A 25,769-nucleotide genomic window follows, 5' to 3' on the forward strand; every position below is an offset into this window, starting at 1 on the left:
CAGAAAATACTGTATATATATGAAATTTTACAAGTTTTAAAACTTAATACATTGAATGAAATTGAGTTTCAGTCAATGTGCATGAGCAAAACTTCTACAATGCATCTGTATATGAACTTATTACTTTATTTAGTACACAACCTGTATATTTTATTTAGCATACAACAAAAAGTTTGTGGAAATGGAATTAAAAGGTAAAATAAAAATTATACATTTTATTCCGCAATGATTCCCCAGGAAAACTGTCACAAAACTGGGCTTGTTTGATGAGAGGGATGAGCAGGAGCATTGTGATGGTGGAGAAGGGCACTGAGGGAACTTTCTCGGGCATTTTTCTGCTGAAGCTTGGGCTGACTTTGTCAAACCACTGTCATAATAAGCAGGATAAACTGGTGCTATAGCTTCTGACCCTGCAGTCAACAAGCAAAATATCTTGAACATCTACAAAACTGTTGCCTAGCATTTGCTCTTGAGTAATCAATCCACTTTTGTCATGACCATATCACTTCCATCTTCTGGTAGCCATTGCTTTCATTGTGTTTTGTCTCTAGGATGGTACTGCTAAAACCATGTTTCGTCTCCCAGTACAATACTTGGAAGAAAGGCTTCATGATCTTGGTTTCATTTGTTTACAACTTCCATTGAAAGCTCTGTTCTTGTTGTCAGTTGATTTGTATGCAATGGTTTCAGCATCCATCAAGCAAAAGGTCTTTTAATTTTAATGTATCAGTCAGAATTGTGTAAGCTAGACAAGTAGAGTTGTTTATGATGTTTGTTTTCGTTTCTGCTGTTAATTGTCAGAGTCTTCCGTGAGGGCACAAACAAGATTAAATTTACATGCAAAAATTGATTTGCATGATCTACCATTGTGGGTTTCATCTTCAACATTATCTCATACCTTCTTTTTTAAAGATTTATTTTATTTGAAAGATAGAGGTACAAAGGGAGGTAGACATACACACACACACACACACACACACAGAGAGAGAGAGAGAGAGAGAGAGAGAGGTCTTCCATCTGCTGGTTCATTACCCAAATGGCCACAGTGGCTGGAGCTGAGCTGATCCAACGCCAGTAGCCAGGAGCAGCTTCTGGGTCTCCTACGTTGGTGCCGGGGCCCAAGGACCTGGGCCTTCCTCTGCTGCTTTCCCAGGTGCATTACCAGGGAGCTGCATTGGAAGTGGAACAGCTGAGACTCAATCTAGCACACATATGGAATTGCTGACACTGCAGGCTGCACCACAGTGCCAGCCCTTCATCTCATCCCTTCTTAAAGTAATTTATCCATTTGGAGACTGCTGATTTGTTTGGGACATTGTCACCATTACTTTTTTATAAAGCATCAATAATTTCACTATTTTTCCACCCAAGCTTCACCATTAACTCGATGTTTCTTCTTGCTTAAATGTTAGCAGTTCGTGTTGCCATGATAAGGACTCTTTTCAAATTGATGTTTTATCCTTCTTGGTGACTCATAGTAGCTGCTGTTCTGACACATGATAACAAGTGGATGTGAGTTTATTTTGGTTCCATTTTTTTTCAAGTCCATGCAGTTTCTTTCATAAAATCCATTTTCTATGAACTTTTTGAAGATCTCTCATGTATTTGGAGTTGCACTCATTTACTTCATGATACTCTACTACCACATTTTCTAAATTCTTAGACTGGATGAAAGTCACAGCTTTATGAGATCTCTATGTCAATCTGCTTCATATTGTTATAGTTTTAATGGGTACAGGTTTTTAGTATGAGAATCAAATATAATATTGAATCACTTACTTAAACTTAAATATTAAAGTAGAAATTTTAGATATAGGAGTCAGGATACATTTTCACTAATACACTAAATCAGCTTGATGTCTGCATTTTAGCATTTTCATTATAACTTCTTATTCCATACCTATTTCAAAAGCATCTCAGTATGCATTAACCTACACTGTCTGACTAAATGTAAAATCCCCAAAGATTCATACTAAAGTTAAATAATTTTGTAGTAAATAAACACCTAAGTTCCAAGAGAAAAAGACTGAAGATTTTGTATGATTTGGCTTGTAGACAATGATTTTTTACCACATCTGAGTGCATCAATATTTAAGTGAAGATGGTAGCAAGTGAAGTATTTGTCAAAGGCTACCCGATAATTGGAAAGTACAGTTCTACGGTGCAGAGTTCTAGAATCTTCATTCTGCACTTGTTCACATTGTACCTTGTTTATTTCTTTGGGGTCCTGCTCTTATAATAGTGCAGTACTGATTGTTCAACGAGTTTTCTGTTACATCAAAGAAACTTTTTAAAATAGCAATGACATTTCACATAACTTTTGAAGAATCATTTTTACAGATTCATGACTTCATTTGCAGTAACTACAGTTCAGTTTGGGCCAAATGATTGACCTCACTGATACCACTGATTTCATGGTGTGACTGTCACGATTAAATGCCCACATAAAAAGTCATCTCAGCTGAGTGGACTTCCACATGGAGAGCTGTGTGCGATTTCAGAGTGAGCAAGCGTGCATCGTGCAACACACACTGTTTACATGGTAGAAGGATCCTACTTCATTTTAAAAAGTGGAGGAGAAAGATGTTGTTAATACTGTTTATGCACCAATACATACCTCTGTGTACCACGTACTGATTTCTTGAGAAAATATTAGGAAACGTTATTGAAAAATAATGGGTAGTAAGTGCAGTTTCTGTATTCCAGTGATTACACTTATCAATTGTGGGCTTCTTTAGAGACCTGAGGGAAAATTTTATTTCATTCTATTTTTTTATGCAGAGATAGGGATTCTATTTAATCATCCAGTTCCCAAAATAAAAATAACAGCTATGGTAGACTATAAAAATATAGCCACACATTTTTTTAAAAGATTTATTTATTTGTTTTAAAGGCAGAGTTAGAAACAGGAAGAATCAGAGGGAGAGAAAGAGATCTTCAATCAGTTGGTTCGCTTTGCCAATTAGTCGCAAGAACTGGAACTGGGCCAAGAGCTCAGAATTCCATCTGGCTCTCCCACAGGGATGGCAGGGGCCCAGGCAGTTGGGCCATCTTCCTCTGCTTTCCCAAGTGTGTTACCGGGGAGCTGGATCTGGAGTGGAGCAGCTGATATTTGAAGTGGTGCTCATGTGGATGCTGGCGTTGCAGGTGGTGGCTCGACCCACTGTACCACCAGCCTCTAGTCACACTTCTTTAGTCAAGAGGCTGAGTCTAATCCATCAGCTCTGGAGTATGGGCCATCTCATAGAGGGCCACAGGAATCACGTGTTTTGCTAATGGCTGTGCCTCTAAGGGTTTGCAGCTTCCCTGCCATCCTTGGAGCCCTGACACCACCATATGTTGAAGAAACCCAGTCCATCTCCCTCGAGGGTGGAGAGCCCTTGATGGGAGCTGGAGCTCCAGCCATGGCAGTCACTCCCATATCCCCAGCTGACACCTGAGGCTTGAAAGTACACCCCTCTAGGACAAACCCAGGGCCAGTTCTTACAAGATGAATGCAGTCAAGCTCTGCAGAAGAATCACCCAGCTAGTGCTTTGGATTATTAAGATTATTAAATCATTGTTCTTAAGTCACCAAATGTGAGGGAAGTTTCTTTACAGCAAGAAGCAATATTTACCAAATATTGCAAAATCCATGATGTTGCTCTGGGCAGAAAATGACAATTATATTATCATCATGTTACAATAATTTCTCATTGACTTAAGAAAACACTGACAGATCAAGAATCTAAGTCATTTGCATACAACCAATCAGTAGGGAAATCAGAATTTGAGCCTAGAGTGTTTTGCTTCAGAAATGTCATTTTAACCACAGACTATATTAGTTCTCATAAGATGATCCACAAATCTACACAGCTGGTTTATTCTTAAATTGTAAAAGCCAGGCTTTTCTAGTAGCCGTGCCCTATGTATGAAAATGTTTGAATGTGCTTATCTGTTCATCCATCTGTCACTCTGTCCACCATCTCTGTCATCTTATGTGTGCATAGACCTGATTCCTGAAGTAGACAGCATGTTCTGCTTGCTTAGCTGCCTGATTGTGCAACATCAATTATATTGTGTCACTGTATCTCAGCGGACCTGCTCAGACTTCCTTTTATAATAATACTCTCTTCATTGTCTTTTGCTCTACCTTGTTCCATTTTACATTTCACAACATGTTCATGGCCCTTTTTCAAAGCCTAAGCTTGAATCTCTGGATACATCAGTTTTAAAATTTGCCCCTTTTTTATAGCTGTCAAAGAATTTTTTCTGTACCCTTAAATGTGTCATTGTGTCTGAGGTTACAAGGTTTATGTATCTTTTGAGGAGATCATGATCCATACTTTTAAAGGCTAGATAATGTGCTTAAAAGCAATTCTTTCTTGATGGCTTTCATTAATCTAACCTTCGGTGATATATATTTGGTGACATTTTAAAGAAGTGTATAGTAAAATAAATACTTTTTAAAAAGCACAAGATAATACTGAGAAATAATTGGGATTTTACTTGTTATATGTAAAATATATTACAGTGAGTTGGAAGTTCTTTAAAAGAGGATAATGTAACACATTTAGATTTAGAGCAATAGACAGTTTCTTTGCATTCATAGGATTTATTGTTAATAGATTTTTAAATACATATTAATAAACTACATAAAAAACCCGAAGTCCAAAATTGTATAGCCAAACACAAGTGTAGTGTTAATCATGAATAGTGATTGGATTTGTTCTTCACATACATCTTCATCACCAGAAAACCAAACTTGGTGCATACATTTCTTTAGTCCCGATGGCTAGGAATAAATTTTCAATGCAGCTCTCAGAGTTGGTTGTTGGTTTGTTATTAGGTGAACAAAAATCTCAAAAAGATTAAACTGTGGGAATATTGTGGAGCATTGTAGAGATACAACGTGAATGAAAGCGCAGTAAATCTTTCTGTTGTTTTCAGTGTTCCTGTATGTTTTATCACCCATAGGATTTATAGCATGAATAGCAAACTGCTGACTTTTCACATTATAATGTTGTAAAGTGGTTAAAAATGAAATCTGAGAAAATGAAAAATACTAAAAATCGATATGATATAATCTAATTCTCCCTCTCTTCTTACCTCAAACAAGAACCCCCACAAATACATTCATATATTTGCAGAAACACACTTGTAAACATAAACACACACACTTTTTCACCATTACTATTATAAATGTTAGAGAAAAATATATTTAAATAATTCTCCAATGTAAAATAAGTACAAATTATTTGAAAAAGTCAATGTAAGTATCTAGCGGTTTATTTTTCATCATTATATTCAAAAAGAGAATGAGTAATATTCAAATGTTTCTCTGTTATGAAATTACTTAAATGTAATATTGTATGTATTCTCTAAGGCTGTTGGCCTTGGAAAGCTATTACTTGTAGCTAATAGTTACAGAGCATTTAGGATGTTCCAGGCAAAAAACTAAGTAATTTGTATGCTGTTTTATTTAATTCTCTATTATTTCTATTTAGAATCTTCATTGGAAATTGAGAAAACTAAGGCATAAGAAAATTAAGTAATTTTTCAATAATATGGTTAATGGTGAGGCTGAAATTAAAAGCCATGTTTGGGGGCTGGCACTGTGGTGTGCTGAATCGGGCCGCTGCCTATAATGTCAGTATCCCATATGGGCACAGGTTTGAGTCCCAGCTGTTCCATTTCCTATCCAGCTCCCTGCTGAAGGATGGCATAGGAAAATGACCCAAGTGGGAAATCTGGAGAAAGCTCCTGGCTCCCGGTTTTGGCCTGGCCCAGCCCTGACCGTTATGATCATTTGAAGGGTGAACCGGCAGATAGAAAATTTCTCTCTCTCTGTCTCTCCCTTTCTGTTTATGTAATTCTGTCTTTCAAATAATTAAAATAAATCCTTAAAAAATGTTTGACTATCTCCAGTCAGTTAAATTCATGCTTGGAAATATATAGGTCATATAAATATTCATTTCAAATTTGATACTACTTAGTATTAAAATTCTATGTAGGTTAACATAATTGTTCATTCATGCATATTTAGTGTATTTCCATCTCCAGAATACATATATATATGTCAATATTGTAAATATTATTTTAAAATAAAAATACGTTTACTTATTTTCAAGACATTGCGTTAAAATGAAAATGAATCTGGGAAAAAGGTCAAGAATTTATATTTCAAGTGTCTTATGCTGTGATTCCTAGATAATCCCATGTAGAGGGGAGATCATTTCAATATATGACTTGAGTAGTGTTCCCTGTTCACAATTTAGCACTAGACATAATTTCAGTGAAACTGTCCAAGCAGTTTATGTTGGATTGGGTAACTGGATATTTTAGAATCAACAAATACGGTTTTTCCTTCATAGCTTTCTCTTTGGCTTTTCTATTTCAAAATGACTTCTACCTTAGGTTTTCTGCAAAAAAAAAATTAAGCCCCCAGTGTCAGCTCTATTGGCTTCAGCATTTCTTTCATTGTCATTCTAACTAATAAAAGGCTGAAAATGCACAGGCAAAGAAATCTCTTTATTTTGTTTTTCCTCTTTTCAGAATTTTATAATGGCAGATGTCTTCAGTAAACACTATATTATTTGATACAGATTCCTCCATTATAATTTTCTGTATGTGGAGAATTATAACATTTGAAGATAATCATGCCTTAACAGTAAACCTTCTGTCAGTGATCAGTTGCATTTAAGACCACTGAACTGATATCCTTATTGAAAGAAAAAACCTCATATCCAGCTATTAATTCACATTTTTGTTGTGCTATTGGGTAAATGGAAATAGTTTTATATATTATAAGACATATGAAAATCCATAGAGAATTGTGATTTGTGCATTGTATAGCGTAACAGTTGAGGAAAATTGGAAAGGTAATTTTCCGTGAATACAGCTTAGTATTTCGAATTGTTGCCTTGCTTACTTTATAGTGATGGGAAAGGTAATTTGCAAATGTTAGGTCAGAAAATTTGAATTGAAATGCATTATTAAGTTGTACTATGCCTCTTACATTGTTTACAGATTAAAATGAGTTACGAATTGAACTAAGCATTGAATGTGGTTATTGGATCATAAAATCCTTGGATGTGTGTTGCATGGAATTGACCACTATTTAATTTCTAGAAGAAAGAAACATGGTAATTCTAATTTCTGTTTATACTTTTCTTGCTTACCTGGTTTACAGGCACTATGAAAATTAAATTCATTCTTAGTCTCTTGCAAAAGTCTAAGTATGAAAATTCACATGCGTTATCATTTGTATGACATAGACCCTTAAAATTAATTATACTGAAAAATCATTTTGAATTAGAAAGTTACAGCCTATAATGGAAGAATAAATTTATACTCAATTACATATTAATGACTTTGTTAACTGGCTTCCTACTGATGATAATCATCTCCTAAATGGAGCAAAATAACAAATTTGTTAACAAATGATATAAATGAATGGCTAAATAAATGGTTAAATGAATTAATATATGAGTGATACAATAAACCTACCTCCATTTATACATTTACTCTATAACAATTTTGTTTTTTTCTTTTTTTTAGCTTTTATTTAGTAAATATAAATTCCCAAAGTACAGTTTATGGATTACAATGGCTTCCCCCCCATAACTTCCCTCACACTCGCACCCCTCCCATCTCACACTCCCTCTCCCCTTCCATTCACATCAAGATTCATTTTAATTATCCTTATATACAGAGGATCAATTTAGTATATATTAAGTAAAGATTTAATCAGTTTGCACCCACACAGAACATAAAGTGTAAAATACTGTTGGAGTATTAGTTATAGCATTAATTCACATTGGACAACACATTAAGGACAGAGATCCTACATGGGGAGTAAGTGCACAGTGACTCCTGTTGTTGACTTAACAATTTGACACTCTTGTTTTTGGCATCAGAAATCTCCCTAGGCTCTAGTCATGAGTTTCCAAGGTTATGGAAGCCTTTTGAGTTTGCTGACTCCGATCTTAATTAGACAAGGTCATAGTCAAAGCGGAGGTTCACTCCTCCCTTCAGAGAAAGGTACCTCCTTCTTTGATGGCCCCATTCTTTCTACTGGATCTGAATACCTGTGCTTAGAAATGCACAATTTTGGGCAATGGTTCAAATAGGGAAACGAGGCATATTGTTACCTTCAGTGATTATAGTCATTAAAAGGGGAAGTTATTGTGTATATAAATAATTATGAGGTAAACTTGCAAGTTTGTCTGTTAGAGTCATATATTAGCCTGGGTATCCTGAATAATGTCATTATTTACAGATGAAAGAATCAGAAAGTTTCATGCAGGAGACTAGACTTTTAATGAGTAAGATCATGAATTGTGAGTAGGGTCTGAACATGTCGAGACTGAAATGAGTATGTTGGGCTAGAGAAACACATTGAGTAACAGCAGAGAAATAGCACTGTTAAGGATGAAGAAAAAAATACTTAGCCTAGTCCAGATTGTGCTGTATGTGAGATGGTGAGGTCATGTATTTGTAATGGTAAGTTAATGCAAGATTTTGGAAGGCTGTAATACTAGATTTAATGCTAAATTTTATTTAATCCTCTATTCAATGATAAGCCATTAAAGTTTCATAGATGAAGGTACCTTTTCTGTTTGATACTTTAAAAATAATTTTAAAAAATTATTTGTTTGAAAGGCAGAGGGACAGAGAGACAGGGAGACATAAACACAAACACAAACACACACGTACACAGGATGAGAGAGAGAGACAGACATGTTCCATCCAGTGGTTCATTCCCCGAATTCCCAGATGTGTTAACAGGAAGCTGAATCACAAGCAGAGCAGCTGGGACTTGAACTGGTACCCCAGCTTGGGAGGCCACGATCCATAGGAGCAGCTTAGTTGGATGTACCACAAGGCCAGCCCCTCCTACATTTTTTGTTAGTTGTTGAAAGGAACAACGGGAGCCGGTGCCACGGCTCACTAGGCTAATCCTCCGGCTGTGGCGCCGGTACCCGGGGTTCTAGTCCCAGTCGGGGTGCCGGATTCTGTCTTGGTTGCTCCTCTTCCAGGCCAGCTCTCTGCTGTGGCCCAGGAAGGCAGTGGAGGATGTTCCAAGTGTTTGGGCCCTGCGCCCGCGTGGGAGACCAGGAGAAGCACCTGGCTCCTGGCTTTGGATCAGTGCAGCGCACTGGCTGCAGTGTGCTGGCCGCAGTGGCCATTTGGGGGGTGAACCAACGGAAGGAAGACCTTTCTCTCTTTCTCTCTCACTGTCTAACTCTGTCAAAAAAATAAAGGAACAACAGGAAATGTGAAAAATATCTTACAATGATGTTTATGTTATCATTTATCATAGTATCGGGAACTGCTTCCAAAAGATTAGTCTTCAGTAATCCTCCATAAAAGTAAAACTGAAATGCATAAATATCTGCTACCTTGGCATTTCCAAAGTCAAAGACCCCGTGGTATACAGATGTAATGTAGGACAAAATATCTATGTTTCACCCAATTTTTGCTATTAATCCTGATGTAGTAGGTGCTGTTCTATATTTAGGGAAGCTTTGTGTTAACCTCTGAAACTTTTTAGTGATCAGAAAAATAATCATGAAGAAGGAGAAAAAACGATTTGCAGTTTTGAATTATTGTTTTTAAATATTTATTTGTTTATTTGGGAGGCAGAATTATGGGCAGAGAGAGAGACAGAGAGCGATCTTCTATCTGCTAGTTCACTCTCCAAATGGCTGCAACAGCCGGAGCTGGGCTGATCCAAAGCCAGGAACGAGGAGCTTCTTCCAGTCTTCCACGTGGGTAAAGGGGCCTAAGTACCTGGGCCATCCATCTTCCACTGCTTTCCCAGGCTATAGCAGAGAGCTGGAACAGAAGAGGAGCAGCCGGGTTTAGAACTGGCACCCATATGGGATGCTGGCGCTGAAGGTGCAGGTTCAGCCTGCTACGTCACAGTGGCAGCCCCCAGTTTTGAATTCTTGACTTCTTAGTTGAGAAACACATTTTAAAGTGATTCTCAGAAAATGTTAGTTAACAAAAATAGAATGTATACCCACATTGAGAGAAAATATGTGCCCCTGCGATGTACACGTAGTGTTGTCCCCATCTAGCCGTCGAGGCAACTGAGTTTAGCTAACTTGCCTTCATCACGAAGCAGCGTGGCAGAATCCTCACATGTGCACTTCATTAATCAAGCAGTGTGTGATTTCTTCATGGAAAATCCGCTGTGCCCCTTCCCATCCAGTCCTACAGGAGAAATGACTGTGATATGTTTATTTAAATTCATCAATGATAGCATACTAAAAGTTTTATTTCTCCTACCTCTAAAAATAATACTAATGGGATTTTTTTGGAGGTAATTTCTCAGATGATCACTTCTTCCCCTCTGTCATTTTCTGGGTCATACTGACATATTACATCCTAATAAAACAGTAATATTTACAGTGTATGTGATATTTATCGCTGCATTGAGGCAGCAGCAGCACTCGTAGGGTTATGCGTTTTCAGGTATTGAGCAGTTTAATCAAATTGAAAGGAAGGAATAATAACTGCATGTCCATCAGATTGCTTCCATGGCTTTCTAAAAATAGAAGGAAAACTTATATATTGCTAATCAATTTTTGAGAAGTCAATAGGTGACTTTTTTAATGGAAAGAAAAATTTTCATATAGTGCTAATAATTTTGAAGTAGGTGATGTATTAAAAGCCAGTGAATAGCATTGTATTTTTATGTTTATATGCATTTTTCTCTCATTCCTGATATTCTTTTATGAAGTCATATTTGTTTAGAATAACTGTGTTCCGTGAACCTTTTATGTTTATTAAAATCTCAATCATACATTTCCAAGATTCATCCATTAATTGGCTTCCTTCAAACTTTATCATAAATTAAGCAGCATATCAGATTAGTTTAAAATCTTGATGTGACATACTAATCATCACTGGCATTTATTTCATCATTGATTCTAAAAGGAAATGCACGGCTTCTTTTTCTGGTGTATTTGGAAAAGTAGAGTGCTTTCCACATTGTGCCTGGAATCATCCGACTTTCTTCCTCTCCTATGAAGGAACAGGAAATCGGAGGATGGTAAAGAATAGGTCACAAATGGAACCACAGAAATTAATGCTGTGAAATCTGAAGCAGGCAAAAGCAGTAAAGATCTGCTTCTAGTGTAGAATTTCTCTCTGCTGTCCTCTTAGAGGTCCCTTTTCTTTCATTGCCAGAGCACAGTTCAGGCATTCACTCTGACTCTGCTGATTTCCAGCATATTTGCATAGTAGTTTTTCTCACTGATTCATGGTTCTCTTTAACAAGCATTTCTGCCCCCCCACCAGCTTTGTTTTAGGAAGCCTCTCCTACCTTGATAAGTGGGGAAAATATTGTAATTGTGAATAGCTCTGAAATCTGATCTTTCCATAAAAGAGGGAGAGAAAGTTCTTTCCAAATTCAGTTAATAAAAATTAAAGATGTGTAACTAATAGAACTTGTATAATTAGTGAGCTTGGAATGTAGTTTCTGTTCTTATTAGGGACATAATATTTCTAATAACCTCAGAACTCATAACTTTTCAGAATGTGTGAAAACCTATTGTACATGTTTGGGGCATTTGTGTTTAAATTCAGAAATAGAAATAAGATTCTGAAAATTGCTCATCAGTGTTTATCTGGCATGCATCAATGATTTTTATGCATCGATATGCCTTCCTCACAGTGTTCAATCTATCCTGATTACTCAAGTTATGAGCAAATTTGAGAAGTGACTTCCACCAGGAACTTTGAATTGTCAATATTTGTGATAGGCCTTCTCAAGAGGAAGGGAGCAAAAACAGGAAGGAATAAAAAAAACAGCAGGTCTGGTATGTAGCTGTTTGCATATGCAAACCCAAGTAAATTTTGCATTGAAATTTAGGCAGTGTTCTATTAAAAAAGAGAAATGACTCATTTATTCAAAATTATGAATGAGAGAATGAGAGAGCTAAGAAAGTAATGTAGACATCCCTCTGTAAAAAAAAAAGGTTAATTTTTGAAGGCCGTTTATAAGAAAGTTTAAAGATTGCGGTTTTGAAAGTATTTCCACTGTGTGGTACTTGAGGTCTTACTTTGAAATTTTAAAATCAATCTTTGCAGTCTCTCTTGTCGATTTAAGTTAGAATGGGATCATTTCCCCAGACATAGTTTTCCTGCACTTTGAAATTTGTTGAGGCAGGTTCACCCTTTGTTGATAAACTGAGTGTTGTGATGCATTTTTGCACTGTTACATGAGCTCATTGACTGACTTGGGTAACATGTACATTCTAAAGGCTGCTGAATCTGTGGACACAACTGCAGCTACAGATCAGTGTTCCCTTACGCTTTTTTACCATCCTTTAAATAGAACCAGTCCTAGACTTTGGCTTGTGTTACTATTTGTCCAGTGTGCATCTGACATTGATCTGAACTTCTAGAAACACTAGAATAATTTTTCACTGAGTTAACTACGTGTCTGACAAATTTACTGGAGGTCCATTGACCATTTCATAAGATCAATAGTTTGAAAAAAGTTTGTAATATTTATAATAAAAATTAACCTTTATAATACTTTAAAATATTTTAGTTCTAAATTAATTTTTATATATTGTTTCATTTAATAACCACAGCAAAATGAGTGTTTTTATGGAATTTGTCAATATATTAGAATCTCGGTGTCATAGCAAAAGCATGGTAATTGCTACAACACAGTTCTTGTCAAGTCTCCTGTTAATGTGATATAGCTAGAAAGAGTGTAGTTCACAAATGGAATTCTAAAAATATAATACTTCCTTTTATCCCTTTCCTTCTCCTCTTCACTCCTTTTCTCCCTCTCCTCTCAATCCCCCCTTCCCCCTCCTTCCCTCTCTCCCTTCCCTCCTCCTCCCCCCTCCCTCCCTCCTTCTCTGTTGCTCTCCCTGTCTCCCTCTCTCCCTCTCTCCCTCTCCCTCTCTCCCTCTCTCCCTTCTCTCTCTCTTTCTTAATTCTTGAGATAACACATTTTAATTTACATTATAGCCAAAAGATACTATTTAGAGTAACTAACCCTCCCATGCCTTTTGCCAAAATGTGTATGTCTGTGTGTAACTTAAGTGGAAACAGTGCAGAATAATATATCTGACATACCTCATCATTTAGAACAAAATTTTTATACTATCTTCTCACTTCTTTTTGAGTACGCATTTCAAACTACTTTATTACAAAAATTAAATTTTGCATGTAAAAAGTATTAATTTCTTTTTGTCTAAAGAATTACACAGAAATCAATTATAAATCCTGACTCCTGCCTCACTGCATACCAATCACTGAGCTTGTGAGAAGTAACTTACCAATAAGTTACCCACAGGGGCTATCAGTAGCATTTTTGATAAACTGAAAGTGCTTGAAACTTTTCACTGGAATTGATTTTTTCTTTCTCTACAATCCATTCTTCTAATGATTGTAACATTGTTAACTAGATAGATTTCTCCACCATCATCCATTAAAAGGTTTTAAGGAATTGAAATATTAGCTTTGACTAACAAAATAATAGAAGTTTATTGGAAATTTAAAGGAGAAAATGGCAATAATTAAATGGGGGGAAGGAGATGGGTGTTTGTTGCACTGGTTAAGGGGCAGCTTGGGATGCCTGCATCCCGTATCAGAGTACCTGAGTTCAGTTCCTGGCTCTGCTCCTAGTTCCAGCTTTCTGCTTTCTTTCACCATGGGAGACAGCAGGTGGGCTCGACTACTTGGTCCCAGCACCCATGTGGCAAACTGGATTGAATTCTTGGCTCTGGCTTTGGCATGCCTCAGCTCTGGCCATTTGTGGTATTTTGGGAGTGCTCTTTGTGTCTGTGTGTGTGTCTCTCTCTCTCCTCTCTCTCCTCTCCTCCCCTCCGCTCCCCTCCACTCCCTCAAATAACTGAAAATAAATAAGTTAAGGAGACCAAAAGGTCGTTTTGGCGTCAGGCGGTCTCATAAATAGCCGGTGTCTGATTCCTCCTGTATCTTTCACAGATTCCTTCCACTCGTGATAACATCCATACTTCTTCCTCACGGGCCACACACATAAATATTCATAAGCATCTGACATAGCAGTGATGTGTATATATAAAGACCTGACCTTGACATTAGGCCTATTGGAGTTATTTTAGAAATCTTGTAATGATATTACAAGTAGAAAGTAAGTTTTAAATAGTCTACTGTTAACCAACCCAGACTATGATTATGGAAAATAGTCATATTACATAATACTTCAGTGCCCAAGGCTGTATTGTCTGGTTGTTTCTTACCTGTGATTTTAGTTGTTATAAAGGAGTAGTCCTGTCCTTTATATATCATGTTTAGATACCATAACTAGGATTCCTAAATCTAGATTCTAAATCTATATGCCTGGAACCTCCTAAATTCAGTGGTTAGGAAAACATAATATATTCACTGTGGTATTGTGTTTTGGATTGTTTAACGTGGTTAAAAGTCTTGTTCAAAATTGTTTTATCGGGGCCGGCACTGTGGCGCAGTGGGTTGACACCCTGGCCTGAAGTGCCAGCGTCCCATATGGGCGCCGGTTCTAGTCCCGGCTGCTCCTCTTCCAATCCAGCTCTCTGCTATGGCCTGGGAAGGCGGTGGAGGATGGCCCAAGTCTTTGGGCCCCTGCACCCGCGTGGGAGACCCAGAGGAAGCTCCTGGCTCCTGGTGTAGCTCTGACCATTGCGGCCAATTGGGGAGTGAACCATCGGATGGAAGACCTCTCTCTGCCTCTCCTCTCTCTGTGTAATTCTGACTTTCAAATAAATAGATATATCTTTAAAAAAAAATTGTTTTGTCAAAAAATGTTAACAATTTGATGATCCTTTAAAACATACTGTGAGAAAAATACAATCTACCTGTTTTTGCGTTCAAATAATCTTTCCTCAATTAAAAAGTAAAAATGTAGTGTTGCCTTTCAGCCAGCCAATGTCTAGGATATACAGTACCTCCTAGGAGAAGGCTGCTTATCCTACAGTGTTACTAAATCTACCTGTTCTGTTAGCCGAGCTTCATCATGTAACAGTGGACACTTCTGAACAGCCTGTAGTGTGCTCTTGAAGGCTTTGAAGTATCATTAGAAGGTCTGCGGTAAAGAATAAGGTTTCACTGTTCATGCTGCAGGCATTAGCCAAAGTGGGGAAAGCCTTTCCTCTCACACGTGAATACCCTTTCAGACTGTGTAAAGTTATACTTAAAGGGACAAAGCACTACTCATGTTTCAATTTTAAGACACAGAACCAGAACAAAAAAAGTGATTTAGGATTTGTACTGATAAATTAGATGTCATGGTTATTTTAAGTTTCTTTAGGAATATTATACTTTGTTCTGCGATTACTATGTGAACAAATTAATCATTTGAGAGATTGAAACGGGAAATCAATATGTAGGTGACTTCATCCCATCAGGGAAAATACACTGGTATGCTACTATGTCACTTTCATTTTTTAATCCAAAATCTAATGACTTGATATGAATGATAGTTACAAGGAGGAAGGATGTTTATAATGTTTCATACAATCAGATATAATTTGCTGTTCTGCTTTAAATGTGTGAGTGAAACAACTGACTTCAAGATTTCATGTTGATCTAAAAATCTTTTTCTCCACATAATGGTCATGAATAATTTTGTATTTGCTATAATAGCATAGATAGATCTATTGGGTATTAAAATGCAAAATAATGTAAGTTCTATATGTTTCATTGATAGTATTTTAAAAGTTGAAACAATTAAATGCCTACCTAAAATGATGGGATACACTTCCTAATCAGCAGAAAGAATCATCTCCCTCATGAGCTTAAGTTTGCTTTCTCTTTCCAAAAAAGACATTAAAATTTCTACAAACACCTTCTAGTAGCCTCCCCAGAATAGATGACTCTTGCACATCTTTTTTTTTCAGTGCTTTTAAAGACTTAGTTAATTTGATATTTGCATGAATTTGCTGTGTTTGATAGCCATATGTACCTCAAACTGAGTGAATTAAACAGCAGAATTCTTGTCTCAACAGTTCCACAGTCTAGTATCTCAGATCAAGATGTGAAAGCTCCAGCAAAGGAGTAGTTCCAGTCTTCCTCTCAGTTTCTGGTATTTCTCTGGCTCATGGTATCCTAATCTGTATCCTCAGAAGGCATTCTCTCTGTCATGGTCTCTACCCAAATTCCTTTTATTTTTGAGGCTGCCATCCTGATAGGGGTCACTTTAATGGATTCATCTTATCTTGATCATCTGCAAGGACTCTACATGTATTTCCAAATAAGGTTACATTCATAGGTACTGGAGATTAGGACGACACCTTCTTTGGTTAGAAAACAGTGCAACCTGTTACAGTACCTGTGCATCAACTTTACTGTAAATATAATCTCTATTCAAACCTTGAACTGACATAGGGTTTCATATTGACAATTTCTTTTTCTAATGCAAGCAATTGTCATACATTGCTCCTTTTTCTCATTTTCTAGTTTTATTGGCTAAGATATATAGATTAAAGTTTCTTTGATGGCAGAGTTTTCAAATTTCCCACCAGATTATGCAGGTCGGAATTCACAAAAATGGAAATCAATGTAAAAGATCCTTCCCATAAACTCTTGTTTATACTTGGTTTTTATCAGATTTTTAAAATTTTGGGTGTTAAATGAATCCAATTTTTTTTTTCATTTTCTTTGTGCTAATAAAAATTTTTTAAAAGTTTTCATGAAATTTTGGGCATTGGAATTTATTCTATAAATTACCTAGTTATTTTTAAAATAAAATTTTATAGTAATAATCTTCTTTATTCACATCATTAGATAGTAATTTTTATTGTTCTTAAGCTATGTCAATTTTTATAAATGTGTGATTTTTGGAAAAAGCTTTTCTGAAAAAACACATTGCCTTTCATCTAAATATATTTATTTATTTATTTTATTTTTTTTATCTTTTATTTAATGAATATAAATTTCCAAAGTACGACTTATGGATTACAATGGCTTCCCCCCCCCATACCGTCCCTCCCACCCACAACCCTCCCCTTTCCCACTCCCTCTCCCCTTCCATTCACATCAAGATTCATTTTCGATTATCTTAATATACAGAAGATCAGCTTAGTATACATTAAGTATGGATTTCAACAGTTTGCTCCCACACAGAAACATAAAGTGAAAAATAATAGATGATTTTTTTTTAAATGATGATGAAATCAGATCAGACCTATTGTCATGTTTAATCCCAGTGAGAGTCAAGTTGGGAATTGATAATTTCTTTTTTTTTTTTTTTTTACAAAAGATCAGTTTAGTGTACATTAAGTAAAGATTTCAATCGTTTGCACCCCCATAGAAACACAAAGTGAAATATACTGTTTGAGTACTCGTTATAGCATTAAGCTTCAGTGTACAGCACGTTAAGGACAGAGATCCTACATGAGGAGTAAGTGCACAGTGACTCCTGTTGTTGACTTTACAAATTGACACTCCTGTTTATGGCATCAGTAATCTCCCTATGCACCAGTTATGAGTTTCCAAGGCTATGGAAGCCCCTTGAGTTCTCCGACTCTTATCTTGTTTAGACACGGTCATAGTCAAAGTGGAGGTTCTCTCCTCCCTTCAGAGAAAGGCACCTCCCTCTTTGAAGACCTGTTCTTTCCACTGGGATCTCACTCACAGAGATCTTTTTGCCAGAGTGTCTTGGCTTTCCATGCCTGAAATACTCTCATGGGCTTTTCAGCCAGATCCGAGTGCCTTTAGGGCTGATTCTGAGGCCAGAGTGCTATTTAGGACATCCGCCATTCTATGAGTCTGCTGAGTATCTCACTTCCCATGTTGGATCACTCTCCCCTTTATTTATTCTATCGGTTGGTGTTAGCAGATACTAGACTTGTTTATGTGCTCCCTTTGACTCTTAGTCCTTTCATTATGATCAATTGTGAACTGAAATTGATCACTTGGAATAGTGAGATGGCATTGGCACATGCCACCTTGATGGGATTGAATTGGAATCCCCTGGTATGTTTCCAACTCTACCAATTGGGGCAAGTCAGCCCGAGCATGCCCCAAATTATACATCTCTTCCCTCTCTTATTCCCACTCTTATGTTTAACAGGGATCATTAATTTTCAACACTTAAGAATAACTGTGTGATAATTACAGAATTAAACCAGTCATATTAAGTAGAACAGACAAAAAAAAAAAAATACTATGAGGGATAATGTATTAAGTTGTCCATTAGCAGTCAGGGCTATGCTGATCAAGTCACCATTTCTCATAGTGTCCATTTCACTTCAGGAGGTTTCCTTTTTAGTGTTCAGTCAGTTGTCACCGATCAGGGAGAACATATGGTATTTGTCCCTTTGGGACTGGCTTATTTCACTCAGCATGATGTGTTCCAGATTCCTCCATTTTGTTGCAAATGACTGGATTTCATTGTTTCTTACTGCGGTATAGTACTCTAAAGAATACATATCCCATAATTTCTTTATCCAGTCTACCATTGATGGGCATTTAGGTTGGTTCCAGGTCTTGGCTATTGTGAATTGTGCTGCAATAAACATTAGGGTGCAGACCGCTTTTTTGTTTATCAATTTAAACTCCTTTGGGTAAATTCCAAGGAGTGGGATGGCTGGGTCGAACGGTAGGGTTATATTCAGGTTTCTGAGGAATCTCCAGACTGATTTCCATAGTGGCTTGACCAGTTTGCATTCCCACCAACAGTGGGTTAGTGTCCCTTTTTCCCCACATCCTCGCCAGCATCTGTTGTTGGTAGATTTCTGTATGTGAGCCATTCTAACCGGGGTGAGGTGAAACCTCATTGTGCTTTTGATTTGCATTTCCCTGATTGCTAGTGACCTTGAACATTTTTTCATGTGCCTGTTGGCCATTTGGATTTCCTCTTTTGAAAAATGTCTATTGAAGTCCTTGGCCCATCTCTTAAGTGGGTTGTTGGTTTTGTTTTTGTGGAGTTTCTTGATCTCTTTGTAGATTCTGGTTATTAACCCTTTATCTGTTGCATAGTTTGCAAATATTTTTTCCCATTCTGTCGGTTGTCTCTTCACTCTCCTGACTGTTTCTTTTGCAGTACAGAAACTTCTCAATTTGATGCAATCCCAATAGTTGATTTTGGCTTTGACTGTCTGTGCCTCCCGGGTCTTTTCCAGAAATTCTTTGCCTGTGCCAATATCTTGAAGGGTTTCTCCAATGTTCTCTAATAACCTGATGGTGTCAGGTCATAGATTTACGTCTTTAATCCACGTTGAGTGGATTTTTGTGTAAGGTGTAAGGTAGGGGTCTTGCTTCATGCTTCTGCACATGGAAATCCAGTTTTCCCAGCACCATTTATTGAATAGACTGTCCTTGCTCCAGGAATTAGTTTTAGATCCTTGATCAAATATAAGTTGGCTGTAGATGTTTGGATTGATTTCTGGTGTTTCTATTCTGTTCCATTGGTCTATCCATCTGTTTCTGTACCAGTACCATGCTGTTTTGATTACAACTGCCCTGTAGTATTTTCTGAAGTCTGGTATTGTGATGCCTCCGGCTTTGTTTTTGTTGTACAAGATTGCTTTAGCTATTCGAGGTCTCTTGTGCCTCCATATGAATTTCAGCATCATTTTTTCTAGATCTGCGAAGAATGTCTTTGGTATCTTGATTGGGATTGCATTGAATCTATAAATTGCTTTTGGGAGAATGGACATTTTGATGATATTGATTCTTCCAATCCATGAGCATGGACGATTTTTCCATTTTTTGGTATCCTCTTCTATTTCTTTCTTTAAGGTTTTGTAATTTTCATCATAGAGATCTTTAACGTCCTTGGTTAAGTTTATTCCAAGGTATTTGATTGTTTTTGTAGCTATTGTGAATGGGATTGATCTTAGCAGTTCTTTCTCAGTCATGGCATTGCTTGTGTATACAAAGGCTGTTGATTTTTGTGCATTGATTTTATATCCTGCCACTTTGCCAAACTCCTCAATGAGTTCCAATAGTCTCTTAGTAGAGTTCTTTGGATCCTCTAAGTACAGAATCATATCGTCTGCAAAGAGGGATAGTTTGACTTCTTCCTTCTTGATTTGTACTCCTTTGATTTCTTTTTCTTGTCTGATGGCTCTGGCTAAAACTTCCAGAACTATGTTAAATAGCAGTGGTGAGAGTGGGCATCCCTGCCTGGTGCCAGATTTCAGTGGAAATGCTTCCAACTTTTCCCCATTCAATAGGATGTTGGCTGTGGGTTTTTTATAAATTGCTTTGATTATATTGAGGAATGTTCCTTCTATACCCAATTTGCTTAGAGTTTTCATCATGAAAGGGTGTTGAATTTTATCAAATGCTTTCTCTGCATCAATTGAGATAATCATATGGTTTTTCTTCTGCAGTCTGTTTATGTGGTGAATCACATTGATTGATTTGCGAATGTTGAACCATCCCTGCATACCAGGGATGAATCCCACTTGGTCTGGGTGGATGATTTTCCTGATGTGTTGTTGTATTCTATTGGCCAGAATTTTATTGAAGATTTTGGCGTCTATGTTCATCAGGGATATTGGTCTGTAATTTTCTTTCAGTGCTGCATCTTTCTCTGGCTTAGGGATTAAGGTGATGCTGGCTTCATAGAAAGAATTTGGGAGGATTCCCTCTTTTTCGATTGTTCTGAATAGTTTGAGAAGAAATGGGATTAGTTCTTCTTTAAATGTCTGGTAGAATTCAGCAGTGAATCCATCTGGTCCTGGGCTTTTCTTTGTTGGGAGGGCCTTTATTACTGTTTCAATTTCTGTTTCAGTTATGGGTCTGTTTAGGTTTTCTATGTCTTCATGGTTCAATTTTGGTAGATTGCATGTGTCCAGGAATCTATCCATTTCTGATAGGTTTTCCTGTTTGCTGGCATACAAGTCCTGGTAGTAATTTCTGATGATTCTTTTTATTTCTGTGGTGTCTGTTGTAATGTTTCCTTTTTCATCTCTGATTTTATTGATTTGGGTCTTTTCTCTTCTTTTTTTAGTTAGTTGGGCCAATGGGGTGTCAATTTTGTTTATTTTTTCAAAAAACCAGCTTCTCGCTTGGCTGATTTTTTGTAAAGTTTTTTTGGATTCAATCCTGTTAATTTCTTCTCTGATTTTAATTATTTCTCTTCTCCTACTAGATTTGGGTTTGGTTTGCTGCAGTTTTTCTAGGTCCTTGAGGTGCGCTGAAAGCTCATTTATTTGGTACCTTTCCAATTTCTTGGTATAGGCACCTATTGCTATAAATTTGCCTCTCAATACTGCTTTTGCTGTATCCCATAAGTTTTGATATGTTGTGTTGTTGTCTTCATTTACTTCCAGAAAGTTTTTGATTTCTCTTTTGATTTCTTGAATGACCCAGTGTTCATTCAGGAGCATGTTGTTCAGTCTCCATGTGTTTGCATACTTTGTGGGGTTTCCTGAGTTGCTAATTTCCAGCTTCATCCCGCTGTGGTCTGAGAAGCTGCATGGTATGATTCTAATTCTTTTAAATTTGCTGAGACTTGCTTTATGGCCTAGTATGTGATCAATCCTAGAGAAGGTTCCATGCGCTGCTGAGAAGAATGTGAAGTCTGTAGATTTAGGGTTGAAAGTTCTGTAGATATCTGTTAGATCCATTTGGGCAATAGTGTCAATTAAATCTGCTGTTTCCTTGTTGATCTTCTGTCCGGATGATCTGTCTATTTCTGAGAGTGGAGTATTGAAGTCCCCCAGTACTATTGTATTGGAATCTAAATCTCCCTTTAAGTCCCTTAACATATCTTTTAAATAGACCGGTGCCCTGTAATTAGGTGCATATACATTTATAATAGTTACATCTTCCTGTCGAATTGAACCCTTAATCATTATATAGTGTCCCTCTTTGTCTCTCTTAACAGTTTTTGTATTAAAGTTTATTTTGTCTGATATTAATATGGCTACACCTGCTTTTTTTTGGTTTCTGTTGGCATGGAATATCTTTTTCCAACCTTTCACTTTCAGTCTGCATGCCTCTTTGTTAGAGAGATGTGTTTCTTGTAGGCAACAAATAGTTGGGTTGTGTTCTGTGAGCCAGTCAGTCAAACGGTGTCTTTTAACTGAAGAATTCAGACCATTAATGTTCAATGTGACTATTGATACGTAGTGACTTTGCCCTGCCATTTTCCCGGAAATATTTTCTAGTATATGCTTTGAGCTTCCCATGCGCTTTTACTGGTAGGTGTTCTTCCTTTCCCTTCTTTCATATTGATGGCCGTGTTTCTGTGTTTCTGAGTGTAGCACATCTTTAAGTATCTTTTGCAGGGCGGGATGAGTGGCCACAAAGTCTTTCAATTTCTGTTTGCTATGAAAGGTCTTTATTTCACCTTCATTCACAAATGAGAGCTTGGCAGGATATAATATTCTGGGCTGGCAATTTTTCTCTCTTAGCACCTGTGCTATGTCTCGCCATTCCCTCCTAGCTTGTAGGGTTTCTGATGAGAAGTCAGCTGTGAGTCTGATTGGAGATCCTCTGAGAGTAATCTGACGTTTCTCTCTTGCACATTTTAGGATCTTTTCTTTATGTTTCACTGTGGTAAGTTTAATTACCACGTGTCGTGGTGAGGATCTCTTTTGGTCATGTTTATTGGGGGTTCTATGAGCTTCCTGTACTAGGATATCTCTGTCCTTCTCCAAACCTGGAAAGTTCTCTGCTAGTATCTCACTAAAAAGGCCTTCCAATCCTTTCTCTCTCTCCATGCCTTCAGGAACTCCTAGAACTCGAATGTTGGTTTTTTTAATAGTATCCTGTAGATTCCCAACAATATTTTTTAGGTTTCTAATTTCCTCTTCTTTTCTTTGGTTTGACTGTATGTTTTCCTGTGCTCTGTCTTTTAAGTCCGATATTCTCTCTTCTGCTTCACCCATTCTGTTTTTAAGGCTTTCTAATGTGTTTGTCATTTGATCTATTGAGCTCTTCATTTCATTTTGATTTCTCTTCACTATAGCACTTTCCTGTTCTACTAGTTTCTGAGTTTCATTTTGACTCTTCCTTAAAATTTCGTTTTCACGAGAGAGATTTTCATTCTTGTCCATTAAGGATTTCTGTAGTTCAAGGATTTGCTTTTGAAAACTTCTAAATGTTCTTATAAATTTTTTGAAATCCGTATCTTGCATTTCTTCTATCTCATCATCTTCATACTCTTGGCTTGGGGTGTTTTGCTTATTTGGAGGCATCATAGTGTCATCGTTGATCTTGCTCCCTCTATTTCTGTGTTTGTTACTCGGCATAGTTAATCTTGCGTCACTGTGCGTTTTTTTTTTTTTTTTTTTTTTTTTTTTTTTTTTTTTTTTTATACTGTGTCAGTGTTAAGTGGACTGCCTGCTGTTGGAGGAGCCTTGGAGGCTTGAGATGGGTGCGGCCTGAGAGCTCTGCCTGGTTCTTCCTGGTTAAGGGTGTGCAAAGGTGACACCCTCAGGTTATGCGTGGTAAATCTCTCTCTTTTTATTTATTTATTTATTTTATTTATTCAGGGGGTAAGTAACACCGCAGGGCACAGCTGTGCAGAATTGATGGTATTTAGCTTCCAGTCTTTGGCTCCTCTGGACTCCCACTGGGTTGCCTAGGCTACTGAATTGTAGTGACTCAGTTCCTTAGCTCTCCCCCATTGATATGTAAATCCAGAGAGGAGGCCTGCTCTTTGTCTCTTGGGAATTCTTCAAGCCTTGCAGCCTTGTAACCTTTGCAAGGTTAGGGGGAAGAGAAACCCCCGAAGCTTTTTTTTTTTCCTTCTTTCCGGTAGTGAGTTTGCTGCACTTTCCGGCCCCCCTCTAGATTCTGACCCCCGTTTCCCCACCAATGTCTCGGGTTATTGAGCTCACCTCCCCTTCCAGCGCCAATGTGTGGACTCGGAGCCCTGAGCGCCAATGTGTGGACTGGGAGCCCTGAGCGTCCCAAGTCTCCCCGCTGTTGTCTGTGTGGCATGCACTCCCCTTGGAGCACTGGCGCGCAGACCCTGGGGCTTCTGCGGCTCGGTCCCGCGACTTGGCTTCCGCGTGGTGGGCGACCTTGTTCTCCCGGTAGGTCCTCGGATTCACGATTCCCGTGCAATTTTTTCCTGTTTTTTTTTTTTTTTTTTTTTTTTTTCTGCGGCTACCGTAACTCCCCTTTTATTAAACTAAATTTTCCCGGACTATCAGTGCGTGCCCTCACTATTCCGCCATCTTGGCTCCGCCTCATCTAAATATATTTAAAAATTTTAATTTGTTTTACGTGGTTTGTACTTTTCTATGTCAGTCTTTAAAAAACATTCATATTCTTATGTTTTCTGTTCTCAAAATTTATGTTTGGGTCTCCATATAATAATCTTCAATTTATCTGTAATTTATTTTCATTATGATGTGGGAGGTATTTTAATTAAAAAAATTTTGTTTTGACATTTCTTTGTTTTCTTATCGATTTTAAAGACACTCTGTAGTATACAGTGCACTTTATACCTATATATTTGAATCATTTCATAGACTATCCATTGTGTTTTTACCTATTTATTAATTTTATTATTTATTTCTATGTATAAATGAGTGCAAAAAATATAACTTAATAATTATTGGGAACTGTGGCTGATCTTTATTTCTTAGCATGACAATAAATGTTTTTAAATTTCTCTTGAGAGTCTTGGGTTGTATTCTGGAGTAGCCTCCTGTTATCAGCGTGAATTATCTGTGTAGATTTTCCTCCTTTCTTCTCTGGGGACTCAGATTTTATCTTGTTCTTATCTTTGTGGTTTACAGGTTCCATAGAACAAGAAGTTGACATTGATGTCATATTTTCATAGAAGACATTATTATTATCGAATATGAGGATATAACCTTTTCATATTTTGTACATTGATCACCATTGTGTCTTCAAATCTTTTTTTCTTTTGGCTCTTCATAGTCTTCTTTTTGAACTTCATTAGATTTTTTCATTGTATTTCCTGTATTTCTTCCCTCTGAAGGGATCATCTTAAAATATTTGTCATTATGTTGTGATTTTTCAGGTCTATCTTATAGATGTTTCTATGGCTTCTTTTTGCTAGACTAGGGTAAATTTCTTCAAATGCCAGAAATTCCCAGTTATTTTTAGTTCATTTCCTGTCTTATCATTACACTTTTCTGCAACTCAGTGAGATCATCTGTGGCAAAGAAATCAAATTGTAAACTGTCTGTGTTGACAGGGTATAGGTTATAAATGCCTCTTGTTGATTGGAGACTATGAACCCAAGCATAACATTCAGTAAGAATCTGAAATCTGGTTTCTGTCCATTTCTGCTTGAAGAGTAACCAGTGTGATTGAATTACTCTCAAGTCTAAACTTGAAAGTTATTTTCTTATAGGTAGATAGATAGTCAGATATGTGTGTGTGTGTGTGTGTATTACCTGATATTTGATGTACACATAACACTGTAAAAACCTCCTTGCAGGTAGCAGCTAGGACATAAGGAGCCATGGTTGTGTTTCCCATCAGCCATACTGATGGCTACAGTACAGTGAATGTAGTAGAATTAACTCGCAGAAGCCTTTGAAATATCAGAGTCATGGTCTTCACCCAGCAGCAAATGTCTGCGTGGACAATATTGTCATGTCTAAAAGGTCCATTTACAGCACCCACACTATCCACTGTTTCCATTGTAAGTAAAGTAAGCTTTTGAAAATACTGACTTGGTGATATCACTCTTTAGTTCTAAGTATTCAATAGTCCTGGTTGATCTTAGAATAAACATAAACTCCTCAATAAACCTAATTGACTCTTTATATGTACCCTTGCTTACCTTATTAGCTTCATATTTCACTCTCCAAATTCACAATTGTGTTATAGATACACAGAAGCAGCTTTAAGTA

The 25,769-nt window shown here is 37.1% G+C and overlaps 1 protein-coding gene across 12 annotated transcripts in view; it reads left to right on the forward strand.

Annotated features, from left to right (window-relative positions):
- Positions 1-25,769, forward strand: part of EPHA5 (EPH receptor A5) — a 368,448-nt gene that overhangs the window by 202,460 nt on the left and 140,219 nt on the right. Inside the window, exon 6 of one of the 12 annotated variants that reach the window (XM_051819771.2) lies at positions 7,009-12,841. The exons of the other annotated variants lie outside the window; for them this stretch is intronic. Within the exon in view, the coding sequence (XP_051675731.2) occupies positions 7,009-7,013 (5 nt within the window). The 3' untranslated portion in view covers positions 7,014-12,841. Of the gene's footprint in view, positions 1-7,008; positions 12,842-25,769 lie in introns of those variants that run through there. 12 annotated transcript variants of the gene reach the window in all.

Source organism: Oryctolagus cuniculus, chromosome 8 (assembly GCF_964237555.1).
Source record: "Oryctolagus cuniculus chromosome 8, mOryCun1.1, whole genome shotgun sequence".
Classification (NCBI taxonomy): domain Eukaryota; kingdom Metazoa; phylum Chordata; class Mammalia; order Lagomorpha; family Leporidae; genus Oryctolagus; species Oryctolagus cuniculus.